The 26,489-nt window shown below is 42.1% G+C and overlaps 1 protein-coding gene across 1 annotated transcript in view; it reads left to right on the top strand.

The window, feature by feature from the left end:
- The first annotated feature begins 701 nt into the window (after positions 1-701).
- Positions 702-26,489, top strand: part of SCUBE2 (signal peptide, CUB domain and EGF like domain containing 2) — a 39,320-nt gene continuing 13,532 nt past the window's right edge. Inside the window, exons 1-15 of the mRNA XM_037403032.1 lie at positions 702-876; positions 1,337-1,462; positions 4,392-4,526; positions 10,239-10,364; positions 10,762-10,878; positions 11,747-11,836; positions 13,459-13,575; positions 14,561-14,683; positions 16,487-16,603; positions 19,033-19,155; positions 19,659-19,775; positions 20,385-20,471; positions 21,164-21,268; positions 22,475-22,630; positions 22,985-23,188. Coding sequence (XP_037258929.1) covers positions 834-876; positions 1,337-1,462; positions 4,392-4,526; positions 10,239-10,364; positions 10,762-10,878; positions 11,747-11,836; positions 13,459-13,575; positions 14,561-14,683; positions 16,487-16,603; positions 19,033-19,155; positions 19,659-19,775; positions 20,385-20,471; positions 21,164-21,268; positions 22,475-22,630; positions 22,985-23,188 — 1,786 coding nt within the window. The 5' untranslated portion in view covers positions 702-833. The remainder of the gene's footprint in view (positions 877-1,336; positions 1,463-4,391; positions 4,527-10,238; positions 10,365-10,761; positions 10,879-11,746; positions 11,837-13,458; positions 13,576-14,560; positions 14,684-16,486; positions 16,604-19,032; positions 19,156-19,658; positions 19,776-20,384; positions 20,472-21,163; positions 21,269-22,474; positions 22,631-22,984; positions 23,189-26,489) is intronic.

Raw genomic sequence — 26,489 nt, 5'->3', positions numbered from 1 at the left:
TGTTCTGCTGTATGAAAAACTTCTACTGATATCTTCTGCTGCCCTTAACTTTTTCTTCCTCTTCTCCTGTCTACGCTTCTTCATCTCCAGGACTTCCTCCTGTTGGTGTTTCCTTTTTTCCTCATTTCCTCTGCTCTGAAGTTTCCACCTGGATATTTTGCTTCAGTGTGCTGTGCTTTGTGATGGCTGGCCAGGTGATTTGGCAATGCTGCTCACCAGATACTATTCTTGTATTGAAAAAAATGGCATTAGTTATAAATTGTGCATCTGTTTAATGGTAAGTCAGTTTTTTAACGTGTTGATGGTGGCTTTGAAAGTATGTTTCCATAAACTCCCCTTGTTAGTTCAAAAATCTTTTGGCTCCTGAGGGTGATATCACAGATGTGATCAAGAACTCTTTCCATAACTGGTTTTTGTTAACCAGAAAGATTAACAGTCTCTAATGAATCTCTGTAAAACTGTCAGCTAAATCTCACGGAAGTTCTAGCCCATATTAGATTATTTTGGATGTGTTTATAAGTGGGTACAAAAGCTTAACGCAACCTTATCTGAAAGGCGTACAGATACATCTATATGCAGGTAGAACATAAATTAAAGTTCGGATACGGTCTCCATCGTGACTCACATATAACATGGCGCGCGCACACCACAAACAGGCACTCAGCCCTATGTCATCTGTCAGCGATGTGTACAGGAGACGTGCCCTGTTCTCCACCTTCTGACATCCCTTCTGAATCCCTTGTCTTTTCCCAGATGTGGATGAGTGTGCCCTGGGGCTCGATGACTGCCACCCAGATGCTATTTGTCAGAACACCCCGAAGCTGTACAAGTGCATGTGCAAAGTGGGTTACACTGGCGAAGGGAAGAAATGTGAAGGTAAGATGACTGAAACACTGTGCTCTGTGTCTGTCAGTGAGAGGTATTTCTGAGAAGGCAGAGCCATTAAAAATAATGGCTTAGAATATGGAGGACGATTTTAAATCAAAATAGCCATAATTTCTTCACCTGATCTTATTTACCAAACCAAAGGCAAATGGATTGCATGGCTTTTCACCTAGTAATATCATTTGGTCTAATAACTAGTTTGTTGTTTAACTAGCAGCCTTAAAAACTATAAGGTGAATTTACAGGGGAATCTCGGGGCATTTTGTCACTCTTTAGAAACATTCAGCAAATAATGTGTTAAGTATAGTCTATTTGCAAGACAATGGTGATTTTAGAAGACAGTTTCTGTAGCAGAAGTCGGGCTGGCAGGTTTACACAGTCGCATCTCTAACTGTCTATAACACTCAAGCAAGCAAGCATCCGTCATACTGACTTTTGCTTTATTCCTTAGACATTGATGAATGTGATAATGATTTCAATGGAGGCTGTGTCCACGAGTGTTTCAACATACCGGGAAATTACCGCTGTACTTGCTATGATGGCTTTATGTTGGCTCATGATGGCCACAACTGTCTGGGTAAGAAGCGTGTTCACGAGCGTTGTGAGTAGTGATGCTAACATAACCCTTTAACTGCATCCATGGGAGATGCATACTGATCTGTTGGGCTGAACCAGCTCAGCTAGAGAAGAATGTATTCCAGGTACTGATGCACCATCCCAGCTGGCTCTTTCCACCACAGTAAATGTGCTACATTTCTGTTAAGTGCGTTGGTTAAAATGTGTGAAATGCCATTTGTTGTTAATGCTAAATGAGTTTTAAAAACCACGTGCTGTCATCTTTGCTGTTCCAGAGTTAGTTTAGGATCAGTTTTCAGGTGTGTTTCTGGGCTTAGAAATCTTCCCTGTCCTACAGGTATAACACGTGGGCTTCTCGCTGTGTCCGAATACTTCCTGACATGCAAGCTATAAGGAAAGGACAACTAGGAGCATGCAGTAGCTGTATATGATAGAGGCCATTGGAGTACAGAGGGACTAAGCCAAATGCGTGGAGTTTCCCTGGGTGGTTAGTGGGGAGAAAAGTATGCAACTCTGGAAATGTGTTCATTGGCTCCCGTGACCCTGCATGCACACACTCTCTCTCACCCACTTTCTTTTCTTTCTTTAAGACCTTGATAGTTTCCTTCTTTTTGTGCGCCAGCAGGTGAAAATCCTTAACAATGGGTGACAAGACCTCGTGGTTTTACTGTGATAATATTCTTCAGCACACAGTGCAGCAGTGTACAGAAATGCATGAGTTGCCTGTTGGCAGTGCAGTATGTTGCTGGCGTTATTTCCCTGGGACAGAGCCTCACACTGATGAAGCTGTCCTGCTTCCATGACCCACACTGGGTACCCTGTGTGGCTCTGCCCTGTGCCGTGGTACCTGTCCCATTTAATTTTTCAGAGATCCCACAGATTAACTTTGTTACAGTGTAAGCGGAGGAGAGGATGAAGTCACTAAGTTCCAAGTATTTCACTAAAGAAAGTAGAGAGGGAAGAAAAATAGCTGCTGATACTTTAAAATAACAGGAAGGCCAACTTATTTTTCTCTAGTGCAGTTTCTATAAACACACAGTGGAGTTCAGTTGAGGTTACCGTGAAGGGCTGAGTGTGAACGAACACATTGCCTCTTACAGTGCCACCAAAGGGTGTATTCTGTTTGCATCCAGTAGCCCCTCTAGAGCATACTTCAGCTGACTTGTCTAGGTCTTGCTGATCACAAACATAACTTAGACCAAAATCTGCCACCTGCTGTGTAACTGGGAAGATGCTCAGTATTGCATGGCAGACTTTCTAAAATAAAAGAAAATGTCATTGACATACAATGCGGTTTTTAGTACTGACCTGCCAATTTTGTGATGTGATGTAAACGTTAAATAAATATTTTGGCATGCAGCAAATTGGATCACATCTTCTCTTAATCTGCTTATTTACTTTGTTCACGCTAGGGTTGCCCTCCTCTCACCCATATTTTTGAAGATCTCGGCTGTGTGCCTGGGTTTAAGCCAAATAGACAATTACTTGTTGGAAAGATGATTTTTTTGAAAGCTTTCCAAGGGTCTGTAAGACAGAAACATCTGCTGGAGTTCAAATCTGTAGGACTAAAGACTCATGGTGGCTGTTTATTCATGCTTGTTTGCACATTCACATCAGTGTAGAACTCTAAAATACTCAGCTGCTTTGTGATGGAGATATGTCAGCCGCTCTTTTTGCTACAGCAGGTCACATTCTTTTGTATCCAATGGGCTTACTCATTGCCTTCACTAGAAATTAAATCTGTTGTAATACTATGTTATGCTTCTTACTAAAAGCCTTTCTCTTTCTTCTTTTTTAGAAGACAGCTGTTTTATGCCAGAAGTGCTACAATGTTAAATTAAAAACATTGTACTTTTAGCACAGAAACAATGAACAAAACAGCGAGCAAACACAGCATTCCATATGAATTTGCGAATGAGACCAGTGCTTTGCCTCAGCACTGTTTTGTCCTCTTTTTAAGGGACCGAGCTTTTTTTATTTCTTGTTCAAATTTACATTTCTGAAAATTAGGGTAGGAAAATTCTTTTGCTGGTAGTGGTTACAAAAACCTGCGCTTATTAGGGGTAGAATTCCAAAGAATTGCAGGTTGGGGTGAGCATCTTGTTGTTCAGAGGCTTAGCTGAAGGTTTTCTATTCTTTATTTTTCTTGGTTATCTTGCAAGTAGAGCCCTTCTGTATTCTCTGGTATTGCTGAAGCTCTGAATATTGCAAAATCAACATTAAAACTATTTCAGAACTTCTGATCTTGTCCTTGACTGCAGTTGGGCAACACAGCAGCAGCCTTGATGGTAAGTGGTGATGACCTAGAGTTGAAGGAGAAGGATCATAAATCAAGCAGCATCAGAAGAGATGTCATGTGTGAATTCTACCTAGAGTGAAAGTAAGGAGCAGGGGACAGGTTTTAAGCTAAATTTCTTTTGAGGTTTTTATTTTTCTTGTTCCATCTTTGCTTCAGAATGGGGAGCTTTTATAGCTTGGATGGGTTCTGAGCCAAAGTTGTGTCCCACTGAGCAAGGCAGAGCCATGTATGGATGCTCAACCTAGATGTAAACGTGCTAGGCTGCTGGGTGGTAGTACTGTTCAGCTGCACTGAGAGGCAGAGTACGTTCACCTAGGTGGTGTGGGGCCCTACTTCTGGCTCCACCAAGGCGACTCTGCCTTAGTTGCAACCAGTAACTCTGGTTAGTTGGCCAGCATTTCTTGCAAGCCCTGTGACTGACTGGGCAAACTGTGAACAGGGGAAGAGCAGCAGCAAAAACATGCTTTCCCAAGGGTAACAACACAACAACAACAGGCTAGCCTGGGGTGTCTAAGCAGCCTGGGTGGTTACATGCCAAGTAGGTGTCTGTACTGCCTATTGAGCGGCTGCTGCCAATTTGAATGTACTGGTGTGAGCACAACGCTGATCTCTCTCTCTCTCTCTCTTTTAGATACAGATGAATGCATGTTCAACAACGGCGGTTGCCAGCATGTTTGTGTCAACACTGTGGGGAGCTATGAATGTCGCTGTAAGGAAGGGTTCTTTCTAAGTGATAACCAGCATACCTGCATCCACCGCTCAGAAGGTACTGACTGCTTCCCTCCAGGCACCGAGCAGGAGTTTTTGACAGAAGCTAACTTGCAAAAATCTTTAAAGCAGCTTCAAAAGTATTTTTAGGTTGAGTTTTTCAAAGCTGTAAAGGGTCTTGAAGTCCTCACTCTTTTTAAAAGGAACAGTGTCAGAGTCTTCTAAGTGACTTTGAAAGCATTACATCCCTTCTGCCCCTTTGATCTCACCTGTATGTCTGCGGTGCTGTGCTTGTTAACAGCTGTACCGCTGTACTCCCCAAGTGCTTTCCGCCCTGTTGTGCAGCTAAGCAGTGTCCTGATGCAGGGAAGGGCAACAAACTGAAGGACAATGAGCTCTGACCATTTCCATTGGCTTTAGTTGCAGGGCAATACCTGCGTTACCTTGAGGTACTTTTTAGATTCCCTGATACAGTGTTTAGGTTTCAGCTAAGAGATTTATTATTTGTCAGCCCCAAAGGTATTCTTACCGTGTTCTTTATTTGGAGTGAAACCTTTATGAAGCAACCTTTGAGAGATCACAGAGCCTTGGATATCTAATTAGACATTGGATTGAACAAAATTATTTTGGATGCCCTTAGGGAATACTTTAAAGTGGTCGCTCAGATCAGGGAGTTGTCCGTTGAACTGTACAGTGAATATGTTACCAAGAAGTATTTAAAGCTGCAAAGCTTTCTTTAATCTATGGCTTATCGTTGGCATGACTATAAGAGGAATCTGAGCATGAATAAACAAATCTCATTTTGAAGATCCCCATAGTGAAGAGATCGACATTTCTAGACATATATGGCTATCCATAGATGAGTGCACTGAGGTGGCTGTCATCTGACGTAGCTGAACTGATCTTTTGTTTGAATTAAGAATTTGTATTCTCAGCTTCTCTGGTACTGGGTTTGGTCTCACAGGGGTCTGCTGATGCGTGGCCATTTCTCAGGCCACGGCTCAGCTTGCCACTGCAGGAGCTGAGCCAGGTGTGGGGACAAGCAGGAAGGCTGCAGAGGTAGGCAAGGCATTTCCCTTCGTGTTGCCTTGCTAGCAGTGGGGGGGTGTGTGTGTCCATGGATGATGAATCTAAGGATGAAAATCAGTTGCTTAACTCCTTCTGATGCAAAGGGAAGAAAAACCTTCCAACTCTTTTCTTATTTGCTGCTACTGGAGTACCCTCTAATCTCCCGAACTAACAGCAGCAGCATTTTCCGTCATTCATATTTGTTCCCTAAATTGTACCTTTGGAACTCTCTCTCTGTTCTCTTTATTTTTAAAGATGCAGTTAATTTCTTCTAACTTGTAGCAAAAAAGGCCATTTTTCTGTTAATACCCATAATACCAAATTTTCATTTGATTTAGTCTTTTTTTTGGGGGGGTGGGGGTGGGGGGAAGGAAAAGCAAGAGGAGAAAAAGATGCCTTTTTTCCTAAAAACTATAAATGAAATATATTTTATAGAAACCAGCCTTAAGAAAAAAAACCCTTACTGTTCTTGCCTAAAATGCTTTTTTTCTTCATACTGAAATACACAAGTGTGTGTTTGTCTTTAAAAGCCATTTTTTCAAGTTGTTATGCTATGACTGTTTCCTTCTCCCCTCCCCACCATTACTGTGAAGAAGTACTCCATGGGATTCCCCACTTTTTTTTTTTTTTTCTTGGGTGGGCAGGTCTGTTGTAAGCCAAATCTCATTGCTTTATCTTTCCACTCACTTTGTTCTCTGCTTTTCTGCTCATCGCTACGTCTTCTGTTCTCTGTCTTGTGTATACATCTCTCTGTATATACTCTGTTAGTTCTGAGACCTCACAGCATTGATCGAAACAGCATTTGGCACCTACTGTCTAGACCATCCATTCAGTTTTGCTTCTTATCTATAATATAAGGGAGCATTTCCTTCCCTGTCTCCCACGCCAATGAAAAGAGTGCATACATTAATACTTGACAGACCTTCCTGGTGGTCTGCAAAACTGGTCTTTACATACACAGAAAACAAGTGGAGATAGGAGAAACAGAGAGGTTTGGGGCTGTTGTGCTCCTCCTGATGACCAGTGTAATGGGGGAACCCCGAGTTGTCTGGCCTTCCAAGTCTATCTGCAATTATTCTCTGGGTTCCATGTCACCTACTGTGACATGGGACTCAAAGTCAGGTAGGTATTAGAGGAGAGTTTCATAAAGTTGATGCTTCATCTGATATGACTGTGTTGGTCTGAAGCACAGAGGTGCTCTGAGGGGCTTGCTAGCTCTGTCTAGCCCCTGCTTTTACACTACAGTAACTCAGAGTGTCCTTGGGAAGTTGTGCACGGTCTTTTTTTTTCCTTGCCTGTCTGCTCTGAATGAGCTCTTCTTCATCTGTGTGTGGGAGAATGGATTTACTTTGGGAGATTGTTACAGCAGCTGGCAGGGCAGCCGTGCACATGTAGCCTGTTTCTGAGTTTAACTTGCTCCATATCACAGAACACAAAAATTTGAAGGAGAACAGTTTTTCATGAGTAAATATGTAGTTCATCTTGTGGCTGCTGTTGCTTTGGATGATAAATCTTGCTACTCTCCCTTGTGGTGTTTCACAGTCATAGCTATCTACTTGTTGGGCTGAATCAATGGGAGTGAATTGGACCTGCAAGTTGAAAGCCACATTTGACATCACAGTGTGCACTGAAAGCTTGTACACAGGGGACCATCTCAGCTGTTGCTTTTAGAGGCCTTCCAACTGTGGAGAGCAGCTGTAACTAGAAAGGTTTTTGGAAAAAGTTGCCTTAACACAAGGGTGTAGAAAGTGTGAAAAAAAGACTAAAGCGTTCCTGGGATGTCCTGTGCTGCTGGCTGTGCTGATCTTCTCACCATTTGGCTCTTAGAGGGTGCCTCTGAGGATTTCTGGTAATTCTTTGTTCAGTTGTATCCTCTCCCTCTGTCCTATTGAGCGCCTGTTTGAATGTTCCCTAAATGGAGCCTTAATGCTCTTAGCTGATGGATGGTGATGTCCCCACATCTTCTGTGTAAAAAAGACAAAGATTTAAACGCAGATCATAATGTAAGATACTGATTTAACATGACCTGTTAGGGAAGTACAGGGCTGGCTTTTTGCCTGTATTTTGCCGGTGCGAGGAGTGCTCGGAGCTCACTGAAGTTTGCTGGGTAACTTTGTGAAGGTCCAGTCATCAGAAGGGACTTGACCAGCTTGGGGTCTGCTAAGCCAGGCACTGGATTCTGCTCTCTTGGCTGTGAATGTGGTGATCAAGAGACTCATCCGTGCCAAGACACTTGTGTGTCAGTCAGTCAGGGCCTCCTGCAAGAGGAATTGTGTGTCTGGGAAGCATGTGGTGGGATCTGACCAAAATTTGTTTGGTTCTGGACCACGGTCTGCCATTGCAACAGCTCTGGAGCAATGTGACCTGGGAGACTTTGTCCATGAAGGAGTCTGCAGTCACACAGCAGCTGCGGTTTTACAGACATTTCTTTAATACAACCTTATAAAATGGTGCTGAATGGAAATCTTCTACCACATTTGGAAACAAGCAGCAGGTTCATAGTAAAAGCTAGAACGTGTGGATGTAGGTATCTTCTATGCACTGTCTTTTGGGTCAGCTAGATTTTGGTGGGTTTGGTCATGTGCCCTGTTACACAATGGTTACATCGTCATTAAAAAGTGCCCTGGTTTGGGAAGGGCAGTTTTAGCTTTCTGTGAAGACCTGATTGAATTCTGCTTGCTCAGAACGGAGCAACCAAATCTTTTGTCTGTTTTACCAAAGTACGTGCTTGAACAGAGCTTGATAGAGACGAAAGGGCAACTTTAACAGAAACCAAGCTGCTAATTCTCTTAATGCTTTCTAACACCTCTGAGCTAACAGTCCAAATCATATTGCATGCTAAGAACAGAAATGTCACAGAAACACTGGAGTTAATGAAGCTAATTTGTGGCCTGATGGGTTGTCCCCTTCCTTGAGCGTCAGCACAATAATGGATGACAGCTTTCTGTGGGCTCCTTGGGCTGTGTCTGTGCTGCAGGATTTGAGGTGTCATTGTCTTGCTAGACTTCTGGAGTCCTCACTGTGGGAAAGGAATCAAGAAGCCAGTAGAGCAGAATAATCTAGGCTCTGCAATATCCATTCTTTTGTGGCTGAAGGCTGTCTTAATAGAGAAAGGGTACTGTAGCTTGTGCTTCAGATAGCAGGAATAGTCGTGTGCAGAGCAAGGACCTCATGGAAGTGCAGTGGAATAATGGAGAAAAAGCTGACCTTGGCTTGCCAGCACAGTGGGTTTGTTTAATTTGGTAATAAGGCTGCAAAAAAGGCTGTGTAAGCATGACAAATATGTAGGGTGTTCACACAGCCCCTTTTCAGCAGCATGGTCACCCTTTTCGTTCTCTCTCTGGTGGTGCATCTGTTCAACTCTGCAGAAGTCCACTGAGGTAATGTGGATTAAGCCCTTGCAGCCAAAGTGCCCCACTTAGTCTTCTCAGATGAGATGTTCTCACCAAGGAGAAAGAGCATTTTGGTGTAACATGTCTTACAAAAGCCAAGTGCACCAAGGCAGAGAATTTGATGGCAAAGGTGTGTTCTCCGTATACCTGAGGAGAGCATTCAGTTGTCTTCTCTCCCAGTTTTGTAGCACTATAGAATATTTCAGCAAAAATCTATGGTGTACTGTTAGAAGAAAAAATATTCTTTTAATTTGGTCTAATGAACCCATTTGATAACTCAGCCCGCAGCTGTGTAGTTTTAACTTGTGTGTATACAATGCGTCACCATCTTGCCAATGGCAAAGGCATTGATTTGGCTGAACGGTGGGGCCAGGTGAAAGAAGTTTTTACAGTAACTCTGGGAATAATTTCTCCCTGTTTAATTTACTTTAACTTCTTGCACAAGCCAGACAAGACACTCGGGCAGTTGTTGAGTGCTGGTGCATGAGCAAGTTGTAACTGTTAGAGAGAAAAATGATAGGATGTTTTTAGGAGGTGCACCAAAAAGAAGGAAGTCTCTAGTGTCACATTGCTTTTTCATTTGGTTAAAACAGGCACTGGCCAGTTTTAAATTCTGTCCAGCCAGGAAGTTGTGTAGAAATATAGAACGCTGTGATAATCCCCAGTGGACTTATTTTGGGAGGTATTTATTGAAATCAGAAAAAAAATCAAAACAAAACAGTTACAAAAGAGAATTGACACACGGCATACGTACAATCTGCATGTCTACCCGGTCACTGCTTGGTCACTGCTGAGGTACTTATGACTTTGGGAATCTGCTTTGTAGGCCAGTAATTGAAATAGGGATGACTTTCGTGACTGTTGGCCTAGGCATTCCTGTGGCTGGTGGCTGCTCTTTTAAGCAGAGAGATAAGAACTTCATTTTAGGCTTTGATCTTGCCAGATATCAGCCACCTTGCAATTTCAATGAAAGAAATGAGGTTTTATAAACACTGGTATGAAGTTGAGAGCGTTGGATGAGAATGCAGATGCTGCACAAATCTAGGGATGTTGCTTTTTGACCTTGCAGTCAAAGAATATGGGCACAGAAAAGATCACAGATGGAGAAACCTTGGGACCGTTAACTTTGCAGGACTGGACTACCTGCCTTTCCTGTCTGTAAGCTTATACTTCTTGTTCTAACGCTACAGAGTCTTCCCAGAAGTAGCAGGCTGTTGTCTCTGCGTGTGTTGAACTGACTTTATTTGACTGTTGCCTGCATTCAGAGATACTGAGGATGCTGATGCTCTTGCACTTGTCCTGTTTTGCAGAAGGCATGAGCTGCATGAATAAAGATCATGGCTGTGCCCACATCTGCAGAGAAACACCCAAAGGAGGAGTTGCCTGTGAATGCCGACCAGGATTTGAACTGTCCAAGAACCAGAGGAGCTGTATTTGTATGCAACATTCTGCATATGCTTATGGTTTCCCAAAGTGAACAAATAGTGTTCTGTTTGCAGTGCTATGGGATTTGGTATGTTACAGCTAAACTGGGATGACGTGCCTAAATTGTGTGCATTTGAATTAAACTAGAATCAGTGGCTTTGCTGGACGCTACCACAGCAGTCTGTTGGTTGCTGCAGTATCTGTAGTTCAGGACTTGCACCATCATTCCTAGCGGTAGGGAGTTCAGCTCCGCAGGAGAGCTCTGCAGCATTTCGGTCTCAACAGAGTTCTTCGGGCAAGGGGCGTGTTGGGAAGGTGTATTGGATGGTCACATGGAGACAAAATTACACACTGTCTTTCGAAGGTGCTGGAAGTACTTGGGAGGTGTAACATATGTTTTCTTTCTAGTGACATGTAATCATGGAAATGGTGGCTGTCAACATACATGTGATGATGCTGATAATGGGCCTATTTGTGGATGTCACCCCAAGTACATCATACATACGGATGGGAAAACCTGCCTGGGTCAGTATACAGTGGAGGGAAGTAGTTTTCTGTTGATGACTGACTCTAGAGTGGTGTGGCATTGCTGTATGTGTATGATTAATGCTCCTCATAATAGTATTTCTGGAAAATGTCAAGGGATCCAAAAAGGAAGCCTGCTAGTGCACAAGTGAATTGGTTGGGTCCAGGCTACTTATGCTTCCCTGTATAAGTAGCTACCTAATACTAGCACAGCCCGTAACTACACCTGGTCCCTCTGAAACACAAGGCCTGTCACTAACCAAAGAAGATTCCCTTCCCTCTAGGATATTTTAGGTTCAGTTTCTTGTATAGCATAAGCCAGCGAGTGTATCCAAGCCGTACAGCTGTTAAAACCAGAACTCTGAATTCAATTAAAGTACAATTTTTGCAAGGCAGTTGTCCAGTAAAGAAGGCACTTAAAATTTACAAACCCTTTCAGACTCTGGAAGAGTTTGGTTTTTATTGATTGTAAAGAAATGATCAAGCATAAGTGGCTGGTGCTTGTATTAGTCCATGATAGATGATGACAGTGTGCTCTTAACAGAACAGTTCATGACAGTTCAGGTAATTCTTTCAGCTTGTTGCTGTTCACTACATCTGCAGCACATCTTCTGTTTTATTAAGAATACTGAAGCAAACATGAGTTGCAAGGAAGCAACAAAAGCAAAGGATTCTCATGGTTTTGACTGAAGGGTCTTAGTTATTTTCATTATTACTTTTTTTAAAAAAAAATATTTCTGCCTAGTTAGTTCCAACTGATAATTCAGCATGCGATGCAGCTGTTTGCATGTGTGTGCATACTGGATATCAGATGAAGCTTCTGGTCAGGGCACACTTACTCATTTGCTTTTTTTCATGCTCTTTACAGAGAGGGAAGAGGCTGCTGTTGAAATTTCTGAGGGAAACACTACAGCAGGAGCCGATGTGGACAAGAGGGTGAAGCGACGGTTGCTTATGGGTAAAAGTGCTTATTCCCAATTATTTTGCTTTGTGATGAAACCTTTTAGATTGAAGATTTGGGTTTGGTTTTTTTTTTTATTATAACCATCGTAGCTCTGGGCTGAATTCTGCCTGAGATGCTCCACTCCCTTTTAAGGAAATAATATTATTCCGTAATGTGTAAGAAACTATGTACATTGTTTGTGATGGTCAGTAGGAGGTGTCAGGAAGTTGCCCTTGAAGTAGTCTGTGTTTCCACAGTTCTAATTCATCATGGGAATGCAGTACAATCGCTTCTGTGCTACAGTTTTAGCCAAGTGATTTTGGAGGAAGCGGTGTTTTACCTGCTTCTCTTCGGTTGAAAGTGTACTTGTACATGGAAGAGGATTGGGTCTAGTGGTGGATTGCATCTAGGAAGCCATATTAGGATACAAGGCCATCTTCTTCTTCCTAGAGGTGTTCACATCTGGCCCAGAATGCCAGCCTCTGAGGGTCTGTCACTACTGGGGAGGCACAGGCATGAGAACCAGTCCCTGTGGTCTCGGGGCAGCTGGGTCAGTGGATGTCCACCTCTCACCAGCCCTTACTCCAGGCAATAAGGGTGATTTACTGTGCGTATTGACATTGCCACAGAGGTGGCACGGAGGCTGAGGAAGAAAATACCCAAGGTATAGGGCTAGCTCTGAGCTCCTGGGTCCGTATTTAGACATCTAAATGAATAGCCTCATTTTCCAAAAAATGGCATTTCTGTGCAAAGAGGAAGAAAGAAGAGGCACTCTGTCTTCACATAGAGGTTGGACACAGCCTCCCAATGTTGAATGTGAGAGAGACTGGGAGGGAATAAATCAGTAAAGGTCTTAAAACCTGAGAATAAGTAGCGTATGCTTGATGCTGCAGAAAACCAGGAGACAGAGCTAGAAAGAGAGGATTTTGAAAAGCAGACATAGAAAATTATCTTTGCAGCTGTCTGAATCGGTATGTGCTAGATAAAATTGCATTTGTCCAGCCAGTAAAAAGGTGGTTAGACTGACTACAAGAGGATGGATGCCAGAGAGTGAGTTATTTTTGTTTAGCTGGATGTGAAGAACTGTATTTTAGGGGTGTTTGCTGGAAAGATTTGGTGAGATCTAGGCACAGTTTGCATCGAGGGAAGTTACAGGAACGTTAGACTGAGATGGCACCTGGGTTACAAGCCTGAAGGAACACTCAGTGTGGTGTAATCCACCATGACTGGGAGCACAGGTAGCATGGGAAGTTGTGTTGGGAGGGATTTTAGAAAACTGGGTTGGTAGTGTTGATTGTAACCAGGTGTCTGAGCATTGGTAGGAAGTGTCAGAGGATCAGCCAGGGTTGAGTGTAGGCATAAGGAGACAGAGTGGCAGGAACAAATTAATCATCAAGGAACGGGAATCTGTGTTTAAGGACAGAATATCCAGAGACAGTATCTTAGTTTGTAGAGTGTCTGCAAAAAACTGGATGTAGTAGAGGCAGGGATTTTGCCAACACATGTATTTAGTAGTTGCTCATGTATACAGAGTAAATGTGGTTGAACAGCAGTGTGCTTGGAACTGCGCCTTGTATCGCATGATGTTTCTTATTACCGTTATAATATCCCTGAGCAAACTTTATCTTGTTGGCTAGAAACATGTGCAGTAAATAACGGTGGCTGTGACCGTACGTGTAAAGATACATCGACCGGGGTTCACTGCAGCTGTCCTGTTGGGTTCACGCTCCAGTTTGATGGGAAGACATGTAAAGGTGAGTTTTGTACTTAAGGACACATACGTACCAACACCTTGCTGTAAGATAGTCATCTCCAAGTGAAGGTCATCTGGTGTCCAGAGGAAAGCTGGTATGTGTAATCTGACCTAGGCAAGGACTGCAGCTAGGGGTAGGCGCATGGTTTCCATTGCATCAGGTGCATCATGTTCAGACAGTCTCTGCTGTTCTGTTCTTCCTCTTGCCGCTTCCACCCCTCCTACCAAGGTAGCCTCATTTTTCATACGTGAGACTTGGTAGGAGGTAATACAGGTCTGTAGTAAAGCAGAGGTTGGTATTGGGAGGGGTAGGGCTGTAGGTTCTTACAGGCATACAGACCTATAGTCTGCTATTTTAACAGCAGTCAGCTGGGTTTATAAGTATATATCAGTGTGTAAACAGGGATGTGTGAGTGGAATTACTTACGCTCGTCCAAGCAGCAATAATGAGAGTACTGGAAGGGAGCGGCGGGACATTTAGGTTATATGTTTTTTCCAGTAATTGGATGTTAACATGTTTGTGCTAGGCAAAAATAATGGAATCCCCATGCCTGAGTCAATTAATATTAGATAAAGAACTCATTCTAATACTGGCATGAAAAGAACAGGAGGTCTCCTCTGTCTGAGATTTCTGCAGGGCTTAGGAAGAGGAAACAGAGTGTTTAAAAAGCTAAAACCTGTTAGAGAGCATTTAAGTCAAAAGTGTTTCCGAACAGAACTTGGAGAAATGGTCTTTTGTGCATACCTGTACTCAAATGTATCTGACAGCAATATGTTAAATGAAAGCAAATAACACTGCCATGGGGCTGAGTGGGCCAGATCATTCTTAAAAGCTGGATCTGATCTTCCTTACAATCTGTAGTAGTCTCGCTAGATTTTGTTTCTGGGCTTCTCTAACCGATTGGACGTGACTGTTTTCTGTATCTGGCAGTGGAAGTACGTAGAAAGTACCGCGTTTATTTGCTGAAGTACTTTTTTTGTTACAGATATTGATGAATGCCAGTCCAGTAATGGAGGCTGTGATCATTTCTGTAAAAACACTGTTGGCAGTTTTGATTGCAGCTGCAGAAAAGGATTTAAATTGTTAACAGATGAGAAGTCTTGTCAAGGTATGTGCAGTGGAGAGGCAATAGAAGTAGAACAAATCAGGGTGGTTTGGACATCTACTACAATGATGAAGTGATAATGGACTCCAGAATAATTTCCATGCCTCAATTTTGTGGATTTTTTTTTTTTCTGAAACAGCTGTTGAGTTTATACAGTTGGCTTGATACTGTTGTAGGAGGTATGTTCAATGGCACCGTGAACTATTATCTGGAAGCGACAGAGATAGCATCATATTAAAAAGCTTTTTATGAGGATAATGCTTCCCCCTCTTCTGTTAATTATCGTGAAATAATTTACAGGCAAAAATAGACAGTATCTCTCTGTCCATCTTACTGACTAGTTCACCATTGCAGTGAACGAGACATTTAGATGCCATGAGTTCCTTATTTAAAGAAAAAAAAGATGTAACTCATGGTCTATGATATTATAGGCCTGTAGACAGTCTGGAATCAATATTCCCTAAAACATCATAGAGCATTTGACTTTTGGGATGGCATGGATTTCTCCTGTGGTCTTGCAAAGCCTATTTGCTTTTCTGTATAATGGTTTGTATGTATAGAGTTTAGCAATCCTGTTTAAGATGCTTAAATATATTAAAATACAAAGATCAAAATGGTCTGTGGTTTTGGAAAAGCTACAGTATGTAACAATGTATAGCCAGCTGGGGAGGTGAAGAATTACATTTCCTAGACAACCAGCTGACATTAATGATGAATTTCAGAAAGCTGAACTGACCAACAGAAAATAATTTTCACCTGGGTTTTTGGTGCATTCTTGTCCTTTTGAAATCTGACAAAGGAGGACAACTATTTATATGGGACAAACTTATTATAAAAATGTAAGATTTTCAAGGTAGTTTGTGGTTTGTTTGGCTGGTTTTGATTTTGGGTTTTTTTTAAGGGAATCTGTTTACGAATTTAAAGACTTGCATCTCCCTTTTGTCCCTGTGACTTCTTTTGCTTTCCCTAGATTGTTTCAAAAGTGGTATCTTGAAGCATGCCAAAGCCCAAGAAAAGAGTGATGTAAAAAAAGTGTCAGTGATGATGTTGTGAACTTTTTTGTAACTTGCAACATTCTTACATATCATGCATAATGTACTAGCATCAAAGTTTTAGATGCTTTTGATGATATAATAAACGTTCAGCGTCTTAGAAGGTGATGGGAATGTTATTATTTTACCATGCAATTCACTGAGATCATGATTAGGCTGTTACGCTATGCTTTACAAAGAAGGTGGGTGCAAAGTGATTGTAATGCCAAGGAAAACTTTCAGTGGAGAGAACAGGTATCTCAGCAGCTTTTAGAGGCAGACACTGAAGCCTAAATATACAGTATAATTATTCCAGTCATCTGTCTTCAGATGTGTCTCGGAGAACATGATGATTGTCAGCAGACTTAAATCAGGCACTGCATATTCATGTAGAGTTGAAACTGTGCTTCCATTTATAGGAAAAAACAAAGCTAATACTTTCTTTTGTAAACCTATTTCTTCAGACCTTACGTAGACTTTTCCTAATGAAATGAAAGTTTTGTCAGCATTTTTTTTTTCTTCCATAGAAGAGAAAGATTTTTAAACATAATTGTTAAAAATGTAGTAGCACTTTTTCTGTTTGCCAAGAAAAATCTTGTTTGGCAAACTAATTGTTCTTTTAAAAGTTGTCATTTCATTATGTTACATTGTTTGCTTTAAAAGAATTTGCTTAGTTTACATAAATCCGCACATCTCTGTGTCCTAACTTTGTTAGTTCACCAGTGCTTCCTCATCAGGCTGAAAAGATACTGATGTATCCCTTTAAAACTTGCAGACATTGATGAATGCTCTTTTGAACGGACGTGCGACCACACGTGCATCAATCATCCAGGCACCTTTGAGTGTACTTGTAACAAAGGATACGCTCTCTATGGCTTCACACATTGTGGAGGTGAGTTATAAAAAGACTACAGGCAATGCTGGTAGAGTGCCGTTGTCACAGGTCTAATGAGTGTCTGTGAAGGACACAAGCCTATGTATGTGCACTAGGTGTATCAAGTAAATTTTACTCTTTGCCATGATATGGAGACACAGCAAAAGCAGAAACTAATCCTGCTTGTTTCTGTCATTGCTCAAATGATTTCCCCTTCCCACTCTGCATCCAGAAAGCACCTACAACTATTAGAACAAACCATTGCATTTTGCACTTGGGTATGAAAGCCATAATGTGATAGAATTTTCACATGCAGAAGTCTCGTTGACTGCAATGAAAAGTCAGTGTATAAGACCTAAAGAACAGGAAGCTCTGGATGACTTAGAAAATTATGGTTTTGCAGGTTGTCCTTGCACATATGTCAGACCCTCATGTGACGTAGATTGGAATTTAGCTGATGAACTACTGATTTATGTTGGCCAAGATTAATACTCTTAAATCTTTTATGCCTTTCCTGTAAGAAAAGTTCAAGGAAAGAGAGAAAGATGTTCACAGAACCTCAGTGTATGCCAAGTGCAAATATTTCCTTGACAGATTCCTACAATTAACATGAGGAAACATGAACAACTGGACATTAAGTGGAATTAAATCTGTTTTGTGTAAGCTCTAGGCAAGACGTTACTGACTCCATATGCCTACTTAATTCTGAGTAAGACCTCTTTCTGAGGCAGAAGGAGCACACTTGAACTTGGAGATAACATTTAGGACATCTCTGTGAGCCTGACCTGTTCTAACCTCTGCCTCTAGAAATTTTGCAAAGAAGATTACAGGGCTGCAGCATCACTGTGTCTGGGTGGGGAGTAACACTGTTCATGTGTTCTACTTGCTAAAAGAAGTCTCTTCTCATGAATTCCTTTGCATTAATTCTATTTCTTGTGGCCGCCAGGAAAGGAACAGGGGAAAGGAACTGTAATTTTTTGTTGGCTGCTAATTGGCCTCTTCGTAACATACTTCTGTGCAGAAGATGCTAATCCTTGTAACGTAGGCAGGCCTTTATTTACTGGCAATCACAAGATGTGTCAAAGCTGATAGGGATACTGTGTCTACACCTTCTGACCTATATGGAAGAAGTTAGTAAGTGCTGCAGATAATGAGTTGCCATTGCATGCAGCGTCCTGACAAAAGGTCAACGAAAACCAAAGATTTGGGCTGATTTTGTGCTATGTTAGGCAGCAGTACCAATTTGAGGTGTTCCCTTCTTTCTCCGTTATTCCTCTGCTGCTCACTGCTACCCCTGCTGTCTCAGTTCTGTTAGTAGCGTGTCTTTCCCCTGAAGTCAGCTCAGTTTTGTAATCTGTTTCATGTTGTGTTCTACCAAATTGTTACCTGTCTAGAGGGGGGAACAAATGGTTGGGGACAGCAGTGACAAGAACTTCTTATTACCATTGAGAAAAGTATACGTAGAAGTGGGTACCCTCGGTTGCACAAACTTTCTGGAATTCACAAGAGATTTCTTGGTGGCAGCTTTCTAGGTTCATGTATAACAAGAATTGCCATAAAGCTACTGGAGACAAGTAAAGCAGTCACAGGGTAGATCTGAGAAGCAGAGACATAGAACTTTGCATTTCCCTTTGTTGAAATTCATGAGGTTCCTGTCAGCCCACTTCTCCAGCCAGTCAAGGTCCCTCTGAATAAGTGGCACAACCATCTGGTGTGTCGGCCACTCCTCCCAGTTTTGTATCATACACAGACTTGTGGAGGGTGAACTCTTGTCCCATCATCCAGGTTTAATGAAGAGAATAAATAGTCTTGGCCCCAGTATTGACCCCTGGGATACACCACTGGTGAACGGTATATTCTGCATCAGCGTGCAAGTTTGCACCAAAGGCAGTATGTTGTGTTGCCAGGAGTTTCTCCTCCTGATGGCATTTATTGGGCAGGGCAAGGCCCCACAATTGGAGAACTGGTTAAAAGGGGCAGTGGTGATACAATGGCGTTATTTACCCACATGGAGTCACATAGTGTTCCGAGTAGTTGTATCTATCTGAGCACTTTGGAGGACTGATCAGTATGAATCCTGCTCATGTTGTCTGTTTCTATTCCAAATTAGAAATATTAATGAACCAGACACACAGTGCAATGCAGACTTGATTTGGTCTCCTTTTCTTTGACGTAGTTTGTTGTCATATTGCTGAGGCTGGATTTTTTTAATTGTGTGGTGTAAGGATGTACCTAACGTCTCTCTTCTGACAACATTTAATCAGTTTTGACATTTATCAGAGGATTTCTGTGAAAATAAAACTATTTCAAGGTGGGTGTCCAGCATTCCTAAGATCTTTTCCAAACCCTACTAAGCAGTATTTGTGTACGTGTTTACCTAGTGGAGTTAGAGTACAGAAGTTTGGCAAGAGTAACTTCTTAAAAGTATTTTTACCTTTCCTTTGTAGATATTAATGAATGTAGTGTCAACAATGGTGGTTGCCAACAGCTGTGTGTGAACACGCTGGGAGACTACGAATGCCTGTGTCACTCTAACTACAAATTACACTGGAATAAAAAGGATTGTGTTGGTAAGGTGCCTAATAAATACATTTCTGCTCCTGATGTGTCTGATGGCCATGTGGTTATACTCAAATCCCAAAGTCTTGATCTGTCCAGTTAAGTTGCGTGAGTCATTGTTCCCAGTATTCTGCTTTACTTTACTAGTGGGTCATGATGGTACTGATGTTGTTGAAACTGGTAAAAACAAGCGAAAAAGACCCCTAAACCCCCAAAACAGGAGATACTTTGAGGGATTTTGATACTTTCTTTCCTGTGCTTTTATCTAGCTCATTCTTCTGTTTCCTTTTGTTTCTCTGCATGAGGTTTGCTAATGATAGCTTTACCTGAAAGGGAAATATTTGTGTAGTGTGATCTTTCAGTGATTTTATTTTGCTTTGATTTTCTGTCTAGACAGCATATTAATTGCATGGGTGCTGTCGGGTACCAGCTACGAAAGCAGCTGCATGCTGATTTATTGGTAGTGTGTACGTAGATGTTTTACTTCTGTGAGTATTTGTTTTATCCTGTTTAGAGACAAAGGGTCCCTTGCCTGATAACATGTCACCCAAGGTGTTGCTGCACTGCAGTAAGAGTGGTGGGAGTGATAGATGCTTCTTAAGCTGCTCTTCAGATGTCCAAGCATTTTCTGGTAAGTCAAAAACAAGCGTATGATTCTGTAGAGAGTGTAAAAGTACCAAACCTCCTAACTCTCATGGAAGCCCCAAGAAGTAGACAATCAACAGGGACCTTTCCTCTTTCACTATAGATAATAAAGGGCTGTATCCCTGCCAGTGTCCCAAGAAAACCCCCATTTCCTTGTCTTTTATAACTACTCTACTCTCAGATTCCCTTCTCATGACAACTGTCTTTTTGAAGCTGGGGAGGACAGGGCAGAATTCTCTGTGCTCCCTGGGCCATTCCTTAATTGGCCCTGAGAGCCGCTGCTGAATGGGGTGAAGGCATTCCAGCCCTGCGTGGGGTCTGAGATTTTGCCTGCACAGCCCCTCCACCCCACAGGACACAGCTTGCAGACTTGGCCGGTGTTTATGGGATGGATGCTGCTTTTCTTCCTCAACCCTTTAAAATGCTTAGGAAGAGACAAGCCCTCATGTGGAGTATAGGATGAACAACGTTGTTGAAAAAGGTGAAGGTGATGATGCTGATCAACAGACGAAAAATGTCTTTTGTACTACAGGGGTCTTCAGTCTGTGCATAGTGCCTGTGACTTTACTGTCTGTCTGTCTGGTCTGTCTGTTAGGAACACAAGATGCCTACACCCTCACCTGTGGCAGGTCATCTCAGCTTAAGAAAAAGCAGCAGAATACAAATGCATCCAGCTGGCTGGGTAATCACTAGATTTCCTGTTGCATGATTTGACTGATTTTTTTTTTTTACTAGGTAACTGTGAAATAAGGGTGTTTCTGTTGGCTTTCTGGTTTCCCTCTCCATTATACTGTCTTTGGTTTTCCTTCTTCTTTATGATTGCAGTTCATGATTACAGCAGGAAAATCCCCTTGTACTGCTGCATCATCATCACTCAAACTAAGACTTAAAAATCAAAGAGAAAAAGATCAGTAGTGAAATAAACAGCTAGGCCAGGAGGGTCATGCCTTTTTTTTAGATGTCCAAACCAGACAGTGTTGGCAACATACAGCATGTTTATGTTGAGCTGTTGGACCATAAAATTTAGAAAGCATTTAAAGCTAAACAGATAAGAGATGCTATTTTATATAGACTTTCTGAACTGGTTTGGAGTATCTCCTTTGATTTCAACTAATCTTTATTTGATTTACACAATAGCAGATCTGGACTTGATCTCGTTCTTTTTTTAAATAAAATTCTGTCACACTTGGTTCTAATTCCAGTTGTGAACCAGCTTCGCAGCAGGAGAAGGTGACACCTCTAGGTTTTCTGTCATGACTGCTTTTTCACTTTATATCAGCATTTTTTTTAATGTCATCATTATGATGTGACATTAGGGTTATCTAAATTTTTTATTCCTTTTTTAAAATAACATGTCATTGTTTCTTCCTGAAGATACTTCAGCCATCAAGATAAGCGTAACCTTTAAATTAAATGAAGGAAAATGTAGTTTGAAAAAGACTGAGAAGTTTCAAGGAGGTCTGGAACAGATGATACCAGGTATGAATATAAAAATGCAGGTAAGCAGGTTAGAGCCATAACTCAGGGGATTGTTGAGTGTTTTCCAGATATGAAGTACACCATAAGCAAAGCATATAGGACTGCAGACTTTCTGCTCTTCACTGACCTCATGAATCACACTCCTTCCCAGCCGCAATTATTGCAATAGTTATTGCAGATCACAGGACTTCCCTGTGACAACCTTACAGTCTTGCTAGGAAAGGCCTTCTCCTTTTTTGTTTGTACCACTGCCAATAAATTCCCAGTAAAATCAACCTTCTTTTCATGTGTTTGATTTCTTCTTTTCCTTTCTCTCTCTATCCATTCTTTCTGTGCTTTCTCACCTGCTCCTTACTGTCTGATGCCTCAGTGAAGAATCTCCTGGCCTTCTATGCTGACTCTACTGCCAAAGGGTTATTTCTCTTTTCTCTTGTCTCCCTTTTGTACTTCAACAGCCCCAGATAGACACACTGAGGTCAACTCTTTCATCTGTTACAACGCAGAAAGTATAGCCTGGGCATTTACAAAGTCAGCAGAAAATGAGGAGGAGTACGGTTAAAAAAAAAAAAAAAAAGAGCTGGGGGAAGAAGACACTAAAAAATATGGTGAATCAGCATGTCCATTTGTTTGTCCTTGGAAGAGTAACAGTGAGAAACCACTAAGATGCTCAGTGAAGAGTTACATGCTCCATTACCAAAGCTTGTTCTGGGTGTTTTTTTTAACTGAATCTTATTTGCTCATTGAAACCTTGACAGAGGTCTCCAAGTGTCCTGTGTACGCAGCCACTACTTAATTTAGTAAGCTAACATGTTTTTCACACGCTTCATATGAGTGTAATTTTTTTTCCCCTGGAGTAGCCTGCCTGGAGCAGACACTGGCTTGGTTTTAAGATGCTTTGCATAGTGCAAAGGCAATTCATTAGAACTTGCTAGCCAAATCCTGGGGAAGCAGGCTGGGCACTGCAGCCCGGTTCTCACCCTAGCTGTGAATAGTGCCCCAGAGCCGCTGCAGTACCCGAATCTCAGCCTGACAGCCTGTAGGTGCACTGGAGTCTGAGTCTGTGGTGGGGTGTACCAGCTGAGAAACTGGCCAGACTGTTTACTGGCATGTGGAGTTAACCCTTCGTGACAACGTGTGCTGAGCACTCGTGAATGTTCAGTAACAGAGCTGGCCAAGCTTTTGCTTCCTTTAATTTTGTTCATACAGAGAGACATAATTCAGTAATGGAGAGCTTCCACTATGTAAACCTAACATGCAACTCTGGCAAGAAAGTTCACGGAGCCCTCAGTAGACTGACAGCGACTAGAGAAATTTTTATCACTGCGGACTTTGAGCTTGAAACAAGCCGAAAGGAGGTAACAGGTTGGTTGGAAAGTAATCCCAGGTGCGATTTGAAGCTTCTTGCTGTTTGCTCCTTAATTTCTCTGTTTTTTCATTTCTATCTGTATGCAAAATAATAAGAAAAAGTATCTCCTGTTTTGAAAATGAATTTTACTGCTTCAGAAAGACTGAGGGATGGGGATAGTTTGAAAGAACTGCACAGAGATTCAAGTCTTGTGATCTGATTAATTTTCTTCTAGCCTGGTGTGTCCTTAAGGATTTCAGACTTGTTCACAGAAGTTGCTTTCTCGGTGATTTTCGTTGATTGGTCTTTTGATTTGAGTGCATTTTTGTGCGTGGTCACTTATAGCACCTTTCATCCTTGATACTTTTCAGACACATGTGATGTACGCTGTGCTCGGAAAAAGACTGAGAAGAGATTCCGTAAAACTATTCGAACCTTACGGAAGACAGTCAGCAGGGACCAGTTCCGCATTCGCGTCTCTGACGTGGACCACGAAGTGGCCAGAAAGCCTCTCAAGCTATCAGAGCCACAGCAGTCTTGTGGCATGGGACAGATGCATGTGGGTAGCAGATGTGGTAAGTAAATGTAAATTAGGAACAAACCATCACATGTGTTTTACTGTTTTCCTCAGGTCTGGTGAGCTTGGGGAGATCACGGGGTGCTTGTCCAGGAGAGAGGCAGGCTGCGTGTGAGGATAGGGTTACTATTTGTGCTACTGAAGTGTGCCCTTCTGTGTATTTATGGTGGGCAACAGCTGTGTTACAGAGTGAGAACAAGGGCTCAGTGCATTGCACATCGTTATAGTTGATGCACAGCCTACAATAAGCTCAAAGGTAGAAAATGTGGGAATAGCATCAGGCACCGATGGCCGTGATGTCACCAGTGTTATTTTTAAGACTACGTTTAATATTCAGTGCAGCACTGTTTTGGAAGTTGTGAACTTTTCATCTCTCTCTTGTTCCAAAGACAAGGCTGAGCATGATTTGATACAGTCACATTCTCTTTGCTGATTAAGCTCTGAGTCCCAGAGAATCTTTGCGATAGAGTTTCAAATTCATGAAGAATAGGGGTTTTATAGGCCAGTGCTGAGAAAAATCTTAATTATTGTGGCACTGGAGGGCACCACCATAATGCAGCTTGTAATAAATACTTCCAAAGCACAAAAGTTAAGGAGAGGGGTCAGATGTTATCTTAACAGGGACCTAACAAGCATGACCGCCAATTCAGGCTGCATAGGGTAGGCAGCATGTAGATGGTTTTGTGAATCAGCAAGCCTTTAAAATGCTTGTCAGATTGAATTAGTACATCTTCCAGCAGCAACCCATTTGGTCTAAGAATAGATTTTCCAATCTAGTTTTGCTAGCTCTGGAAAAGCTTGGATTCATAGAATAGAAAAATGAATAAGTGGTGTTTAAAACATCTGTGGAAGGGAGCAGACTAGGGAATTACTCAGGAATCCTGTTGGAAAAAGTGGTAAGTTTTCTTTTCTTTTTTTTTGGTAACATTGTAGTAAATCTGAAAAACTTTGGAGAGTTCACCGAGATGAGCCTGCATGGTTGTTTACAAGCTGTTGTGTTGGATACTGAAGGAAGGCTTTGAAAAACTGTCTCAGTTCATCATACAGAGCACAGTACGGCTTTTGAGCCAATATTATCTCATCTGGAAAAAATAGCAATGAGTAAGGTAACAATACTACAGGTAGAGAAAGCAATGTGAGTTACAGTTAGGAACTGGAACAACAAAGAGGCATAATTTTTATTTTTTTTTTTTTAGGTAGCTGCAGAGCCAGCTTCATGTCTCATTACAAATGAGAAGCTCACACACGTTTCTGTGCTAGTTCAGGGAGAAAGGGGTCTTTTGGAGAATGCCTGGAAAACCCTTTGGTATGGTGCGCATAAATAGCCTGTCCATGGTTAAAGCTGAGACACTGAGCATACAAAGAAAAATGTTTTAAAGAGCAACTTGTAAAAGTCAGGCCTCTTCTGTCGCTGAATTGGTGTCACAGTTTGCTCTGGACATCTTAACAGGTGCTGCTGTGAGCAGTGGAACTAGTAAGATGTGATTCCCTGTGGGTCTCATCCTTACGGTTTGATTTGCTCGTGCAATCACTAAATGAATCTTCCTTTCTTCAGCTGGAGTATTCAGACCATATCCTTGTGTAGATCTGCTGTGATCTAACAGGAGATGGAACTTGCACCGTAGCCTTTTACTTGCAGGGGTGCTAAGATGAACTCTACTCCACTGGCAAGTTCCTCGCTTATTTACATTAAATGTACGGAAACTTAGTATCTTTGAAACCTCTCCGCATCCTTTGTCGGATTGCTGGAACTTGGACAGAAAGTTCACTGGTTGCTGAGGGGGCATAAGAGTACGCCTAGAGGCAGTGTTGTTAGGTACGCCTCATTTCCTTAGAAAAAGCCGATTGTCCCCATGTGTGTGTGGTGAAGGCAGCACCAGGCAGCTGCTGCTGTGGCTGCCAGTCAGAAGGAGCAAAGGAGTACACTGGGGAGAGGAGAATGGAGTGGGAGCAGTTTGGAAGAAGAAGAAGAAGAAGCTAGCTCAGGGGGGTGTGGGAGAGTCGGGGGGGTTTCTTTGGTTTTCATCTGATTGTTTTGCACAGCTGCTGGGAACTTCTGGGTAGGATTGGGGCCCTGCTCATCTAGACATGCTAATGAGTCTGGGGAGAAAGTGACTCCATAGCAAGAGATACCAGGTTAGCAGGTGGATTCAGTGCAGGTGGCAGATGTGGTCTTTGGACAGGCAGAGAAATTTGGTAAAGGGATTTTGCTCAGTCTGACCAGAGGAGCAGGAAGTAGTGAAGGAACGAAGTCCAGGGATTTATACGTCTCCTGTGATCCAGATAGTGAGTGAAGTGCAGGTTTCAGTTCATTGTTTTCAAATACACTTTTTAAAACAAGATACTTGGAGTATGGCTGGGTTAGATACGGTTTTATAGATTCAGATAGTCTTGTACTGCTCCCCTTCCTGTGGTAGACTTCTGCAGGCACAGCACTCTCTGAAATATTAGTTGTAGCTGAGCAGTGTAAGAAGGAAAGTCCAGCTCCTGCTCTGACAGATTTTGTCTTGAGTGACTGGCCTGCAGTTGCAGCAGTAAGCTAAACTTCATTCGGTTTCATGCTGTCGGTGAGGTGGTATTCTTCTTGATGTTCCCCTGTTAACTCGTACTATTTGCAGTGGGGCACAGCACAGGAAAAAAAAGCTCCAGAAAGGCACCAGGAACAGATTAGATGTGATTTTCAAGATATTTCATCATTCTTAATATGCTGAATGGTTACATGTGTGTGTCTGCTCTTCTTTAAACAGCTATTGATGCTAAAAGGGAATTAACTGTTAATTCTGAGCGGTAGTGGTGTGTTTTATTTCCAGTTTATTCAACATACAGTTCTGCCTGGGTTTTGCTGATGCTTTAGATGTTCAAGTGTTGCATTTGTCTACCTTGTTTTGTGTGAGCTCTGTATCAATGAGTAAGCGTGTTTAACACTGGCTGATGTTGATTAATTCCATGAAGTCTTGTGAATGGCTTCCAAGGAGCAACCAGCAGTAGGTCTCTACTAATGTATATCACAGGAAATGCATATAGCAAAATGAAACCTTCATTGACTTTCCCAGAGAACTGGACTCTCGTAGCAGGAGTGTGACCTTTCCATACTGAAGTAGATCTTCTGGTAAAAAACATCCTTATTTGAATGACAGTGCTTTAAGACTGGATCAACCATCTGAGGATGCTGGAAATATGCTACACGCTTCTTCCAGAGATTTGTCTTGGGGAGAATGCAGTTTCGTTCATTAACCAGGCTACGAGTATTCCTTCTCCAGTGTGAGCTAGGCTTTAGACAGATCTAACAGCCAAAGACC

Source organism: Falco rusticolus, chromosome 10 (genome assembly GCF_015220075.1).
Source record: "Falco rusticolus isolate bFalRus1 chromosome 10, bFalRus1.pri, whole genome shotgun sequence".
Taxonomy (NCBI): Eukaryota; Metazoa; Chordata; class Aves; order Falconiformes; family Falconidae; genus Falco; species Falco rusticolus.
The sequence above is the reverse complement of the archived record's forward strand: the minus strand, read 5'-3'. Positions and strand labels throughout refer to the sequence as shown.